The 16,782-nt window shown below is 37.3% G+C and overlaps 1 protein-coding gene across 1 annotated transcript in view; it reads left to right on the top strand.

Moving 5' to 3' along the window:
• The first annotated feature begins 2,218 nt into the window (after positions 1 to 2,218).
• The window catches only part of LOC150076868 (uncharacterized), a 238,521-nt gene continuing 223,957 nt past the window's right edge, over positions 2,219 to 16,782 (top strand). The window contains exon 1 of the mRNA XM_090385707.1: positions 2,219 to 2,429. Within this exon, the coding sequence (XP_090241833.1) occupies positions 2,219 to 2,429 (211 nt within the window). The remainder of the gene's footprint in view (positions 2,430 to 16,782) is intronic.

Here is a 16,782-nt window from a genome sequence, read left to right as displayed (position 1 = left end):
ACGAGAAATCTTTGGCAAAAGATGCTAAGAAAAACAGCAAGGATTTCTTTACTTATATAAACTCTAAAAGGAAGGGGCTGAATATGATTGGTCCACTTGACATCGATGGTTCGACTGTTGATGATCCTGCTCAGATAGCAAACAAACTGAATGAGTATTTTGCATCTACATTCACACGTGAGGAATCATTACAATTTGAAAATGGCAGAAGGTTATCAAATTGTAGCAGTGTGCTTAATGATTTTGTAATAACTGAGAGCAAAGTGGAGGAGAAATTGTTGAAGTTAAACATAAGAAAGGCACCTGGGGCGGATGGGATCTATCCAGTTATATTAAAGGAGGCGGCAAAGCAACTAAGCAAACACTTAGCCATAATTATGAGAGCATCCTTGGATTCAGGGGAGGTTCCCACGGACTGGAGAAGTGCAAATGTATCCCCAATTCACAAAGGAGGTTCGAAGGGTGACACGAATAATTACAGACCAGTTAGTTTAACTTCTGTTCCGGGTAAAATAATGGAGTCACTGGTTAAAGATGCATTGCAGGATCATCTAGACAAGACTGCAGCAATAATTCAGACACAGCATGGGTTTGTTAAGGGAAAGTCTTGTCTGACAAATTTGATTGGTTATTATGATGTGGTCACAAAGGAACTGGATGCAAAAAATAATTTTGATATCATATACTTGGATTTCAGGAAAGCTTTTGACACTGTTGCGCATGGAAGACTACTGTACAAATTGGAGCAGAATGGTATTAAGGGTAAGTTGCTACAATGGATAAAAGGATGGTTAAGTGGGAGAAGACAGAGGGTGGTAATCAATGGGTGCTGCTCTTCGTGGACTAATGTTATTAGTGGAGTCCCACAGGGTTCGGTGTTGGGTCCACTGTTGTTTTGTATATTTATCAATGATATTGATGAAGGTATATCAGGCTTAATGTCGAAGTTTGCAGATGACACGAAGGTTGGCAGGGTTGTTAATGACAGTAATGGCAGTGTGCTACTGCAACAGGATCTAGATAATTTGGGCAGATGGGCTAAGAAGTGGTAACTGAAGTTTAACCTTGACAAATGCAAAGTACTGCATATGGGTAGAAGTAACCCCAGAGAAACGTACCAACTGTGTGGTACTACACTTAAGGTGGTAGAAAATGAAAAAGACCTGGGAGTAATTGTGCAGTCAGATATGAAGTTTTCTGAGCAATGTGGACAGGCTGCTAGGGCAGGTCATGGGGTTTTGTCAATGATATATAGGAATTTTGCTAGCAGGGAAAAGGAGGTAATTGTCCCTCTGTATAAGGCAATGGTCAGGCCACGCCTTGAGTACTGCGTACAGGTCTGGAGGCCTCATTTTAGGAAGGATGTAGATTTGCTTGAGCGTGTACAGAGAAGAGCAACACGATTGGTGAGGGGAATAAAGGGATCCTCTTACCAAGAGAGGCTTAAGTTCTGCAAATTGCAGTGGCTGGAGACTAGGCACCTGCGCGGTGATCTGATTGAGGTCTATAAGGCCTTGAATGGGTTGAGCACGCTGAATTCTGATGGGATCCTCCCACTTGTTCAGAATACGAACCTACGGGGACATAAGTTCAAATTAAGAAAGGATAGATGTAGAATAGATGTGCGGAAATTTGCCTTTAGCCAGCGGGTGGTTAATTGCTGGAACAAACTTCCATCTGTCGTTGTGGAAGTTGATAGGTTAAATAAATTTAAGGAGGAACTGGACAGGCAATTGGAGGGTATGGTGTGATTTTTTTTTTTTTTTTTTTTTGGCTGATGCTGCATAAGCTTCTACACTTGCTTTCTTGCATCAAGTGCCACTACTACTACTACTACTACTACTAATCGTTCTGCCGATATTAATGCTATTCTATTTTCCGAGGGAGCAATTAGTAATCCTCCTTTCCTCTCTTTTTTTATTTATTTATTAATTATTATTTTTCCTACTTAATTTGTCTTCATAGAAGTTATTATATTTCATATGCCGCAAGAGGGGGTTTGCAAATTGCGAGAATACGAACAGTAACCTTAACCTTCTTGTTTAGACAGCTTAGCGTCATGGACGCCAGCGGGTGTTGTTATTTGTGGTGTGTGTTGTCATGTGTTTAAAGAGTTGGGAAGAGGCATGTACACTGTTGTATCATAATTCACATGTGTTTTCGGTGACTAAGAATTCCCATGGCCGTATGATGACATAATTTTTTCATTGTAATGAAAATGACTGATTCAGAAATGGAAATAGATGAACCGGCAACTGTTTTTCCTGAAAAATCAGTTTCGGCTCCATCATCTCCAACTGATACCTCGAAAAAGGTACACGGCGGTATTCCAAACACTGTGCTTCGGGCGAAAAGTAGGCGGGTAACTTTTCCGGATGATGATACAATTGTTACAGGATATTTTGAACCTCCTGATCCGTGGAGTGAAGGTGAATTAAGTAGTTGTGTTTGCCTTAGTATAACTTGATACTTTCATGTACAGTTAAACATTAACATAGTGTGTGTGTGTTTGTGCTATTTGCTATTGTTTCTTTTTACAAGTTATTAAGGAATTGGTGAAGCCGGTGGTACAAGTGTTAAAATTGCAAGTGGTGGCCAAAGCTGTTTTACTTACGTAACATTTAGCAAACTACGTTTGATACTTAATACACTGATCTCGTATTGTGGAGGCAACTTCACTACTCCAAATAAATTCACTGCTCAGAAGTATATTGCTGTTTTATTTGAAGTGTTTGCCGGCACCCTCCCCACCGTCTTGAGTTTTAATTTTGGGATAAAAACTGTAAATCGCAAAAAAGGTCACTGATAGACATTAGACAAAAGCAAAAACTTTGTGGAAAGGAAGATAGGCATGAGATGTAAATCACTCAAGTGAAAGAGAAGAGGCTACAACAAACTCAATCCCATATCCTTTCACAATTAACATGTCCACCAAGTGCCATATTTACATATAACCTAAACAAGCTATAGCTTAGGGCCACTCTTTACCATTGGCCTTGCTCCATCTTAAAAAATCCTTTTTTAATATTGTTATAGGTGAACTGTAAAAGAGAAGGGCCTCATACATGTTATAGCTTAGGACCACAACAAGTTTAAATCCGGCCCTGTTTCCACCCATACCCGAGTTTTGATTTTGTCTGGAGTCTCATTGATGAGTAGAGTGTAGCCACCCTGTGGCTAGAAATATCTGCAATATGAGAGGGTGCATGAAAATAAAATGAGTAAAATAAGTGGGTGATGAAAGCTGTTTTTCTTACATAAAATAAAATGGTGAGTAGTCAAATAACATAAAATGCTTCTACAGTATGAAATCGGTGCACTAAGTGGAAAACTTAAGTTTTCTCAATTTACATTAAGAAAAATGCCTTTGGCCACAGTTGCAATAATGTTTTAGTACTTGTAGCATGGCATTCACAAATCATTTCATTTACTTTATTTTTGTGCACTCTTTTGCATCTCGTATATCGTGAATACTTCTCATCACTGAGCTGCTACGATCTTCACATTGCCTGCCTGATCACCAATAAGACTCCAGAGTCAAAACTTGAGTCTAGGCATGGCAGACACTAAATAAAATAGCAGTATACTTTTCCACTGTATTAGTGCATTTTATTTAGAGTAGTGCAATACCAAAGCAACTCGTGGTGAAGATGCCTCTGAAATATGAGATTAGTGCACCAAGTAGAAGGATGAGACTCCAGAGTCTCATCTTTGAAAACTAAGTGTTGGCAATAAAATAACAATATACTTTTCCATTGTAGCAGTGCATTTTATTTGGAGTAGTGTGATACCAAGGTGAAGATGACCCTGCAATATGAGATTAGTGCACAAAGTGGCAAACTTAGTTTGCTCAACACTACATAAGAAAAATGGCTTTGGCCACCACTTAAAACTATGGTATTAAGTTATAAAGTTTCAGAAATGGATATTATAAAATAAAAGTTTGAGTAATTTTAAAAAACTTATTTGTTAAATATATATTCTGCACAATGTAAAATATGATTTGGCTCTCTAGTATAGACCCCACTATGTTAGTCTAGACCAGTGTTTCCCAACGTGGGTCCCACGCCCCACATGGGGGCAATTTGATTGTTCAGGGGGGCAATTCAAAAATTGCTCGTCTAGAGTTTAAAACAACCGCCTACTATGATTTAACTTGTACAAAAGAAGAATTGTTGGTATCTCAATTTTAAATAAGCATTCGTTAAATGTTGTACTTTCTATAGAGCTGCACTTGAAAGTTTGGAGTAATATCAACTACAGTTTGCTCGGAGAGTATTGCTTACTATGCCTAGTGAAGGAATAGTACATACTGTATTGGACGATTGCTTATGGCATATGCAATGTGCAAGCAAAGTGGTTGTCTACTGTAGCCTACCGCAAACTCAGCATGTTATATGAAATAGGTAATTCCTTTCATACAAACGCTCGTTTGGGCATCGTGACTGTACATTTGGATAGGTTTGACGATCTCAGATTAAAATAAAAATTACTTTGTCCACGCACAGAATTATTATTAATGAAGAACCGTGATATACAATGGTATGTATTTGTCATATATGTATTTCTGTGGTCTCAGTAAATAAGCAAATAAGTCCAAAAACTCGAATTTGCAGGAGAGGAAAAATAAACTTCACACTCTCATATAAACACGCATATATTCGAATATACAAATATTTATTACTCACGCTAAAACTACAATAACGAAGATAGCTGCGTGTCACATAATAGTAAATAATAAATACTTTATTATAGTGCACTTATCTCATTTTTGACAAATTAGACTTATCTGCTTGTTCACAGAGACCACAGATTTAATAGCCCGAATTCAGTAATTCGTGTGATTTATTCATTCAAAAAGCGTACTAATAATTAATTTTGATATATTAAAATAAAATTAAATTAACTTTAATGCATAGTTTATTTTTAGTTTTTGATTTATCTTATATTTATTTCTTTCAGTTGCGCAGTAAAATGAGTAGTGCAAGTAAAAAAAAAGTTCGTCAGTATTCAGAGGAATACTTAAAATTTGGTTTCATACCCGCTATCCACGATCAAAGGTCACCTTTTTGTCTTTTATGCCAACAATGCTTGACCAACGAATCAATGAAGCGAGGTCGTCTTGAGGCGCATTTGAAGGCGAAACATAATGGTCATGTAAATTCAGATTTAGATTACTTTCAAACTTTAAAGAAGAATTTTGAAAAAAGAGCAACATTAAAGTCTCTATTTATTGCTCATACTGCAACTGTCAATCGTACTCTTGAGGCTAGTTATGAAATTTCTTTACTCATTGCTAAATCTGGGAAAAATCATACTATAGGAGAGAATTTAATCAAACCATCAATATCAGCATTTCTTAAAACAGTTCTGGAAAAAGATGACAAAGACGTGAAAGCTATGCCACTCAATAACAATACTGTTAGCAGAAGAATAGATGAAATGAGTGAAGATATTGAAATACAACTTGTTGGAAAGCTGAAAACAAGAAAATTCTCAGTGCAAATGGATGAATCAACTTTGAGAGACAGTGAAGCCGTACTGATAACTTATGTGAGATATATTGATAAAGGTAATTTTGCTGAAGAAATGTTATTCTGTAAATCATTAGAGAGCACCACTACCTCCAAAGATATATATAATAAGCTAAAAAATTACTTAGATGACAATAATATACCAATGAAAAATATAACATCTTGCGCTTCAGATGGTGCTCCTAATATGATGGGCAAGAAAAATGGCTGCTTAAAATTGATGAAAGATGAGAATCCAGAAATGCTTCTTGTGCATTGTGTTATTCATAGGGAAAACTTGGTAGCTAAAAATATTTCGCCTGTTCTTCATGAAGTACTAAAATCAGTTATAAAATGTGTCAATGCTATTAAAGCTAATGCCAAATGTGAGCGTCTCTTCAAGCTTTTTTGTGAAGAACAAAATGGAGACCATGTGAGACTTTTACTTCACACTGAAGTAAGGTGGCTCTCGAAAGGGAACTGCTTGAAAAGATTCATGGAACTATTTGATACTATTAGTGACTTTTTAAGTGACAAACCTGAAATGAAGCATCTGTTAATGGTCGATGGTAAAGCATTTGTGAGTTATTTAGCCGATATCTTTGAAAAACTAAATATATTAAATAAACAACTTCAAGGAACAAATAAAACTCTCGTCGATGCAAAAGCGAAGATATTTGGTTTCATTACATTTATTGAATTATGTCAAAAATATATTTGTAACAAAAATTTTGAACAGTTTCGTTGGCTGCAAAAATGTGAAGTGACTGATACCGCTGTACTTGTTATTGTCGATCATCTGAAAATTCTGTCCGCTGATTTAAAAGAAAGGTTTTCTGATTTAAAACAAATTGATTTTCCAACCTGGATGATGCAACCAATGTTAGTGGATTTGTCTGATGTATCAATGCAGTACCAAGAAGAACTCTCAGAAATGCAAAATGATGAGTCAGTTAAAACTTTATTCAATATAAAAGGAGCGATGGCATGGCTTTGTGATGAAACAGAAATTAAATACCCAAATTCAACCAACTTTGCAAGAGAGCTATTGTTACCGTTTCCATCTTCATATTTAGCTGAATGTGGATTTAGTGCCATAAATGATTTGTTCCTAAAGAAAAGAAATCGACTGGATATCACAAAACGGGGAGACTTGAGACTGAAGCTGACTAAATTGGAGCCCAATATAAAATCTCTCTGCGGCAAGCATCAAGCACAAGGGTCTCACTAAATTTAGTGCACTCATCTAGAAGTGACTTCACATGGAATGTTGAAATTATTAAACAATTAAATAATAATTACTAAAAATTAAAATATTATAAAAAAATCTTTCATATAAATTATTTTGTACTTGAATTTTAGTTGTCCATTATATGTTTTGAAAATTTACTTACTGTTTTTTTCTTAATAATTTCCTAATGATTTCTTCCTAAAACCTAAGTTTTGTGTCCTGAACAAGTTGTAATTAGGCTTCATTTAGGAAATAATTCAATTTTTGAATATAAAAAATATGTATATCGGTGTTTCCCAACGTTACATAGGGGGCATCAGAATTTTAGAAAGACTTAGGTGAGGCATGGTAAAAAAAAGGTTGGGAAACACTGGTCTAGACTCTCTTACATAGTAATAGAAGTGTAACAAGAAATTTTGGTACCTACAGACAAATATCAAAAATGCACCTTTGTTTTCATAAAAATAATTACAATTATAATTATCTTGTATAAGATAATTATAATAATATAAACTAAGAAGTTATGAGAAGTTTTTGGTAAAGGATGCAAAGAAAAACAGTAAAGACTACTTATGTAAACACTAGAAGGAAGGGGATTAATCACATTGGCCCACTTAATATCATTGATTTAACTGTTGATGATCCTGCCCAAGGTTGCTGATAAACTGAATAGGTATTTTTCAATTAAATTCATGCATAAGGAATTCTTTAAAGCAAAGTTAGAAATGGTTTCAAATTCTAAAAGGAAGCAAAATTATTTTGTGATAACTGAGAAGAAAGTGAAAGAGAAATTGTTAAAGCTAAACATAAAAAAGACACTTCGGGTGAATGAAACAGAAATTTATTATATACAGGGTGTCTCAAAAATATTGGTACAAACGTTTAGAGGAGATAGGTAACATCTAAAGGAATGTGAATCGCATAGGAACCCATAACCGGAAACGTCACCGTAAGTCGGTACACGGCACTGTTCATCAGTTTGAGAGAGGGAAAATTTCTGGTTTACTCATTCAAGCAGTAGTCACCACACGAAGAGCATGCATCAATATACGAACTGTGAGCTAGCAGACATGCACCTAGTGTATGGATTAGCAGAGGGCCCACACTGTGTGTGCCCCCATGCGGCACAACATTGTTTCGCAATAAATGTGTGGGCAGGTATGGTCGGTGACTGCTTAGTCAGCCCATACCTGTTACCATCCTGCATGAACTCGGCTAAATATCAGATCCTTTTTCAACAAGTTCTACCAGGGTTACTTGACGATGTTCCAGCAAATGTGAGATGCAACATTTGGTTTCAACGTGATGGGATGCCTGCCCATTATAGACGGCGTGTTCGTGACCATTTGAACAGGCGTTTTGGGCGTCGATGGATTGGCCGTGGTGGACCTGTTGCCTGGCTGCCACTCACCTGATTTATCGAGCCTTGATTTCTTTCTGTGGGGGAGGCCTCAAATCTATCGCCTGTGGAGACAGAAATGGATCTCGTGACGAGACTCGTCTACACTGCTGCTACTGTCAAAGAAACTTCAGGTGTGTTTGACCGTGTCCGCCAATCCATGCTGCGTCAGTGTCACGCATGCATCGCGTCTCATGGTGGAACCTTCGAGCATCTGTTGTAACGTCATGAAATGCATCCATCTCGTACTCCATTGTTAATATTATGTCAAATAAATGTTTGCCACTAATTACTGTCTTGTGTCATTTCTGCTTCTTGTGCCTCTGCTACTACTTTCCCGTGATTTTCGGGTTATGGGTTCCTATGCAATTCACATTCCTTTAGATGTTACCTACCTCCCATAAACGTTTGTACCAATATTTTTGAGACACCCTGTATATAAGTTAAATAGATCTATAAAGTTATATGTTTATATTTGGGGAGGCAGCAAAGGAGGTAAGCAAACCCTTAGCCATAATTATGAACACATCATTCAGGGGAGGTTCCAGTCCACAGGGACCACAGTAATCAGGGTATGTTACTGTAACAAGATTTAGACAAATTAGGCAAGAAGTGACAATTGATATTTAATATTAACAAATGCAAGGGACTTCATATGGGGAGTAGTAATCCCAGATTAATGTACCAACTGTGTGGTACCATGCTCAGGGCAGTGTAGAATGAAAAAGAAAACCCGGGGATAATTTTAGTCATATATGAAATTCACTGAGCATTTCATATGGGCTGCCAGAACAGCTCATGGAGTTTTGTCAATGATATAAAGGTATTTTGTTAACAGTGATATGGTTGATTAACCCATTGTATCAGGCAGTGGTTAGGCACTATCTTGAGTAGTACATACAGGTCTGGTGGCTTCATTTTAGGAAGAATATAGATATTCTGGAATGGGTGAAGAGAAGGCTAATAAGGTTGATGAGGAGGACAAAAGGGTGCTCTTACCAGAAAGTCTTCAGTTCTGTAGATTGAAGTGTTTGGAGACTAGGAACCTATGATGTGTTCTGATTGAGGCATTTAAGGCATTGAATGGATTGAGTAAGCTTGACACTAACAGCATTCTTCCTCTTCCTTAGATCACACACGAGGGGGGCCACAAATTCAAAGTGAGGAAGGATGGTTGCAGGATAGATAGATGTGTGCCTTCAGCCAGTGGGTTGTTGATTATTGCAACAAATTCCATATGCTGTTATGAATGTTGGTAGTTTAAAAAAAATTTAAGGGAGTACTAGATAATCTGTTGGAGAGGATGTACCAGCCAGTGATGCCCGTCGGACTGCCAACAAACCTTTTGGTATTCGCATTCAAGGGCTGCTGAATGAGCTAAACTTGATGGTAGACAAGGTTGCCCAGTCACCAAGGCAATTCTTTCCACCCTGGCATGCTTATTTTCCAAATTGCGACTTCTCCCTTAAGATCTGGGAGAAGGCTACTACACCGCCATCTGTCTACCAGCAACTCTTTGCATTACATCGACAGCAGTATTCTGACTTTCTGCCAGTCTGTACAGATGGCTCAAAGTTAGAATGTCATGTGGGATCTGCTGTTGTGTTCCCTCACAAAACATTATCCTATAAGATCCCACAAGAAACTAGCATTTATGCTGCAGAGTTGCATGCAATACAATCAGCCCTAGATCACATTAAAAATCGCGACTACCAGAGGTATGTGATTTATTGTGATTCATTGAGCGTATTACAGGCTCTAGTATCGGTGAGGTATAACCCTCATCTGATCCTGTCCAGGATCCGGAAGATTCTTTTTTCTCTCGTGTAATTAGAATTTGATATTCGCTTTTGCTGGATCCCAAGCCACATTGGGATCCGGGGAAATGAATTAGCTGATACCGCTGCCAAATCAGCCATTTCCCTGGATAATCATTGCCTGTCAGTCCCCAATACAGACTACAGGCAAATAATACGTTCTAATTTACTCTCCCAATGGCAAGATTCTTGGCACGGACAGGCCACAAATAAATTACATCGCATTAAGCCTGTAATTACGCAATGGCAGTCCAGTCTACGCAGGGTCCGAAGAGAGGAAGTTGTTTTTGCTCGGCTCCGCATAGGTCATAGTCATCTAACCCATTCCTTCTTGCTGAGGGCGGATGACCCACCTATGTGCGAGATATGTAATGTTATTTTAACCGTTAATCATATTTTAATAGAATGTCCTGTTTTTATAGAAGCACGACGCTTGTATTTTACCGCTTTTAATAATGTGACTGAGCCATTTACACTCAGTCAGATTATAGGTGACAGAGACAATATGTCTGACGTTTTTAACTTTTTACAGTCTATTAATTTTTATACAAGAATCTAAGGTTTATACTTTTTATACTTTTACTATTCATCTTTTGACAATAATTAATTACTTGACGTGGTAGCTTTGGCTACCAAAATGTTTAGTAGCGTTTTAAAATTTGACTTGGCGCATTATGGCCTTAGCTGCCAATGCGCCATAAAAAATCAAATCAAATCAAAGCCAGTGATGTGTGAGGATTTTTTTTTTTTTTTTTTTTTTTTGGCTGATGCTGTATATGCTTTCTTAATTTTCCACTAATATTTTTGATAATTGATTCATATAACAACAGTTGCCATATTTTTTTTAAAAATAAATCAAAAATTCAGTTATTCTAAGTACTATTCATAAAGTGACTAGACGTCCTGGATTATGTGAGACAGTCCCAGATTTAAGTTGTTTGCCCTGCATTGCAAAATGGCCCGAATTGGACATGTAGCCTCCATACTTATATCATGATTTTGCATTTTTCATTTTATTCTGCATCCTTGCAGCATCTTTTGTGAGGCTGACCACATAAAGAGTCATCTGTCATCTAAGTTTGCAGTTAGAAGGTTAGATTAATTGTTTATTGGTTGCAGTTTTCGCATGACATTTGTAACTTTGGACAACTCCAAATACGTATGTATTGCATTATGTTTATTTGTATTTTTTTAAAATCGACAACTGTCCAAAGATTCTGCTAAGTTATTTTGAAGATGATCTCTCAGAAGTATGCTTGTATTTCATGCACAGTCATGCAGCAACATTCTACAGCGCAGTGAAAAATATCAAAGGCGATAAAAATATAGGCTATATTTGTTTTTTTAAGAAGTGTGATATTTTATTTTATAAGTTTAGTTCAAAGAAGTAGATGTATTTAATTTATATTTTGTATGTGAATATTTTTTATAAATAAAATATTTAAAAAAATATATATGTGTATATTGTTTTTAGGGGGAGGGGGTTGTAAAATCGATGTCCCGCATTGGAATACTAAGGATCTGGTCACTTTATCTATCCAGTACACACTATGAATCAGTGCATGTTGCTGGAGCTGACTCAATATATCTAGTTATGCCTATGCATGAAACTTATCTTCTGGAGGTTGCCTTCTATCCACTTTTTGGCTGCACAAATAATATTATTTGTCCCATCAGGCCCTTGCAAATGTTTTTTTTTTTTTGTGCTGAAGTATGTAGCAATTTGAAGAGCTATATATGGGAAATGGGTATTATTATTATTATTATTATTATTAGCAGCCATATGGTGCAAGGAAGCCTGAGGCTTATGCTGCACCAGCCAAAAAAAATTCCCAAGTTACCCTTTCAAATTCAACCCTAATTCACAGCTTTTTTTTCAACAGTGACCTGTACTTGTTAAGTAATTCCACCGGTCTCCTACTCTTAATATCATTAGTGCCAACGTGTACAACAATATCACCTTTTGTGCCCCTAAAAGATGATATCTGCACAACATCATCAACCTTTGCCCCTGGCAGACATACTCTATTGTCAGGGAAACGGTGAACGTGGTATTTACACACCATGTTCCCCATTTCCCTGACAATAGAGTCACTGACAACTACTAGTTCCTGTGGGACCAGTGCATTCTGCCTTGGGGTTGCCACTGTTTTGCGTGATGATCAAGTGCAAGCTCATTGATGTGGGCAGCTGAGAGCTTGATGAGCTCAATTTAGATCCTTCGAGGGCATCCACCCTGTCCTTCAAGCTCTCATATAGGCCCATAACAACGCTGAGTTGTTGCCTAATTTCCTGACACTCCTTACATTGTGCTGTTTTGTTTTGTTTGTTTTAGTTAGTTGTTGGCGCATCGGCTTCTGTGGCCATAATGCACCTCCCAAGGTTTTTGCAGTACTCTGATCCAAGCCTGAAGCAGGATTCGAACCCGCGACCTTTGGGGTTGCTAGGCAGGCACTTTACCCACCCGGCTAGCCCGGTTGGCCTTACATTGTGCGCACACAAAAGCATTCCCCTTGGCAATATCATGTCCCGTACCTGATTGCTCCACAAACATCAAACAAGCAGTGCATTTTAATAGGCTGTGATTCAGAGGGAAACTGCCCCCCCCCCCCACCCCCCAGTTCTCCTCTGTCACAGCATTCCCATTAGCTCGAGCCTTTTGCTTTGCTGCTCTGGTCTGAGTCATGATTTTGTTTCAATTTTGGTACAAAATTATAACCCTAAACTTATATCCAATGCAGTTATAATATTGTATATCTATATATATATATATATTTTATTTTTTTTTTCAGTATCGAGTATTATCTCCGAGTTTCGTTGTATAACTTCAGTATCAAGTTATGTATTAATTAATAATGTTACGTTTGTAAAATCTAAGTCATTATATGTATTTAGTTAAAAAAGTACAATTTAATTGACAATGAAGTTTAACAAGATTAATAAATTTTACTGATTAATTGATAATATTATATACTATACTATACTATACTAAGCTAATGCTTAAAGAGAGAGAGAGAGAGAGAGAGAGAGAGAGAGAGAGAGAAGAAAAATGATTATATCCAGCTCAGGACTCTGGGTATGCCAAGCCCATACTCACTAGATGTGAGCCCCTAGGGTTAAATATGTTTAACACCAGTTCATAACTTGAATTATTTATTGTATACATAGTTACCTAAACTTTATAATTGGGCACATTATCGTTTAGAAGAGGATTCCTCTTGAATGTTGCATTTAAAGACCAAATATTTTTTCCCCACAACATTTGGTCTTTATTTTCAAATGAAATTTCAGTAGCCAGAAAGAATAATATTCACCACTAATGGACTTATATTTTTAAGAAAACCAATGAATATTACTCCCTTTTTATCAAAAAAAAAAAAAAAAACCATATGCCATCACATTTAGCTAATAGTGCCCATTGAAATTTTTAAATGGTGAAGTGATCCTTCATGAAGCCACACTATAGACTTTTCTTTTATTTCTTGATCATGCTAATCAGTTCATTGCCACCACAGTCATCACGAGACTCACAGGGTGAAATATGTCCAAGATTCGAACTTGTTTGGTTCCAAGGAAATTTGGCAAAAATTGTACTAGTAACATGATGCAAGAAAGCAAAGCTTATATAGTACCAGCCAAAAAGAAAAAATTATTTAGCATTAGTAGTGCCATATGATGCAAGAAAGCAAGCTTATACAGCATCAGCAAAAAAAAAAAAAAACATTTCACATTTCATATATCCGTTCCCTCCAAAAGTTTGTCTAGTTCTTTGAATTTATTTAAGCTATCAACTTCCACAACAACAAATGGTAGTTTGTTCCAGCAGTCAGACAAAAGAAGCATTACTTCATTTGCCTGTTTATGCTAATAATTTGTTCAAATGTTAAAATTTATTCTAGCCATCCACTTCCACAATAAATCCCCTAATGCCTCAAGGTTTTACTTTATACAACAATGATATATGTATCACAGGCTTTACTGAAATCTAAGTGTACGAAACACTTAGACATAAATTTAAATTAGGATGGGTTAGCTGCACAACAAGCTGCTACTCTGTAAGTGAATACAAATTTCTGTGCATGTATTTCTAGTGTTGAATGATGCAAGAAAGCAAATTTAGTATTAGTTGAGGCATATGATGCAAGAAAACAAGATTATACAGCATCAGCCAAAAAAAAAAAAAAAAAAAATCCCTTCCCAATTCATCCATCCTGTCACTCCAAATGTTTTAGTTCAGTCTTAAATTTATTTATGCTATCAACTTCCACAACAACAGATGGAAGTCTGTTCCAGCAATCAACTACCCGCTGGCTAAAGGAAAACTTCTGCACATCTGTTCTGCAACTGTCTTTCAATCTATGCCCCCTCAGGTTTGCAATCTGAGTAAGAGGAAGAATACGATGAGCATTGAGCGTGCTGAAAACCATTCAAAGCATTATACACCTCAATCAGATCACTTCGCTGGTGCCTAGTCTTCAAATGCTGCAATTTTCAGAACTTAAGCCTTTCTTGGTAAGAGCACCCCTTTGATCCTCTGACCAATCTTGTTGCCCTTCTTTGTACTCATTCTAGAAACTCTACATCCTCTTTAAAATTATTTTTTGCACCCAGTTCCTTTCTGAGCACATCATAATATCCAATCAAATTGATCAGACAAGACTTCCCCTTAACAAACCCATGCTGTGTCTGAACTATTACTGCAGTCTTGTCTAGATGATCCAGCAATGATTCTTTAACCAGTGACCCCATTATTTTCCCCAAAACAGAAGTTAAACTAAAAAGTCTATAATTATTTGTGTCACCCTTTGAACCTCTTTTGTGAATTGGGGATGCATCTCCAGCCCATGGTACACTCCCCTGAATCTAAGGATACTATTGTAATTAAGGCTGATGGTTTGCTTATTTCCCTCACTGCCTCCTTCAATATAACTGGATATATCCCATCCACCCCATGTGCCTTTCTTATATTTAACTTCAACAATTTCCCCTCCACTTTGCTCTTCCACCCCATGTGCCTTTCTTATATTTAACTTCAACAATTTCCCCTCCACTTTGCTCTTCATTATTGCAAAATCATTTAGCAATCCTTACAGAATTTCGTGTGAATGTAGATGCAAAATACTCATTCAGTTTGTCAGCTATCTGAGCAGGATCATCAACAGTTGAACCATTAATATTAAGTGGACCAATATGATTCATCTCCTTCATTCTAGAGTTTAGTTAAGTAAAGTCTTTGTTCTTTTCTTTGCATCCTTTGCCAAGGATTTCTCGTAATGAGCCTTCACTTGCCTAACCTCCTATGTGACTTGATTACAGCCATAGACTTGTGTCGCCTGATAATTTATATGCAACTCATCCATTTTTCTTATCTGCCACGAGCCTCATTAGTTCATCTGCCATCCATTTAGGTCTAAATCTTGAACAGTATTTCTTAGTAGCTTCCAAGACTAATTTAGAATTCATTGTGTTTAACATCATAAATCGATCCCAATGTATAGAATTTAAAAACTGGCTGAGACCACTGCAGTCACCTTTACAAAAGCAAAAATTTACCCTGATGGTACTTACATTAGCATTAGTAGAGACATTTGATGCAAGAAAGCAAGCTTATGCAGCATCAGCCAAAAAATAAAATAAATAAATAATAATAATAAATAAATAACAACACTTCCACTTCACCCCTCTGTTCGTTCGAAATACCTGTCCAGCTGAGCTTTAAACTTATTTAGGCTATCAACTTCCACGACAAGGGATGGAAGTCTATTCCACCAACCAACAACCCGCTGGCTAAAGGCAAATTTCCTCACGTCTATCCTACATCTGTCTTTTCTCAATTTGAATTTATGCCCTCTCAGGTGATTATTCTGAGCAAGAGGAAGAGTCCCATCAGCATTGAGCATGCTCAAACCATTCAAGGCTTTATACACCTCTATCAGATCACCTCGCTGGTGCCTAGTCCCCAGACACTGTAATTTGCAAAACTTAAGCCTTTCTTCGTAAGAGCACCCCTTTGTTCCATTCACTAATCCTGATGCTCTTCTCTGTACTCGTTCCAGCATCTCTACATCCTTCGTGAAATGAGGCCTCCAGACCAGTATACAGTACTCTAGGTGTGGCCTGACCATTGCCTTATACAAGGGAATAATCACCTCCTTATCCCTGCTAGAAAAATTCCTATATATCATCGACCATACACCATGAGCTACTCTTGCAACCCGTCTGCACTGCTCAGAAAATTTCATATCTGCCTGCACAAACACCCCCAGGTCCCTTTCATTCTCTACCATTGTCAGTGTAGTACCACAGAGTTATATGTTGCTCTGGCAATATCATTTATAAATACAGAAAACAATAATGGACCCAATACTGAACCCTGAGGGACTCCACTAATAACATTAGTCCACAATGAGCAGTGTCCATTGGTTACCACTCCCTGTCTTCTCCCCTTCAACCACCCCTTTATCCATAGCAGCAATTTGCCTCCAATGCCACACTGCTCCAATTTGTGCAGCAGTTTTCCATGTGCAACAGTATCAAAAGCCTTTCTAAGATCCAAGTATATAATATCAAAGTTATTCTCTGCATCCAGTTCTTTTGTGACTGCATCATAGTATCCAATCAAATTGGTCAGGCAAGACTTCCCCTTAACAAAACCATGCTGTGTCTGAGCTATAACCGAAGTCTTGTCTAGATGATCCTGCAGTGCTTCTTTGACCAGTGCCTCCATTAATTTTCCGGGAACAGAAGTTAAACTCACAGGTCTATAATTACTTGTGTCAGCCTTTGATCCTCCTTTGTGAATTGGGGTCACATTTGCACATC

Source organism: Mastigoproctus giganteus, chromosome 12, assembly GCF_048544385.1.
Source record: "Mastigoproctus giganteus isolate SK-2022 chromosome 12, ASM4854438v1, whole genome shotgun sequence".
NCBI classification, from domain to species: Eukaryota; Metazoa; Arthropoda; class Arachnida; order Uropygi; family Thelyphonidae; genus Mastigoproctus; species Mastigoproctus giganteus.
This window is presented reverse-complemented; position numbering and strand designations above follow the sequence as displayed.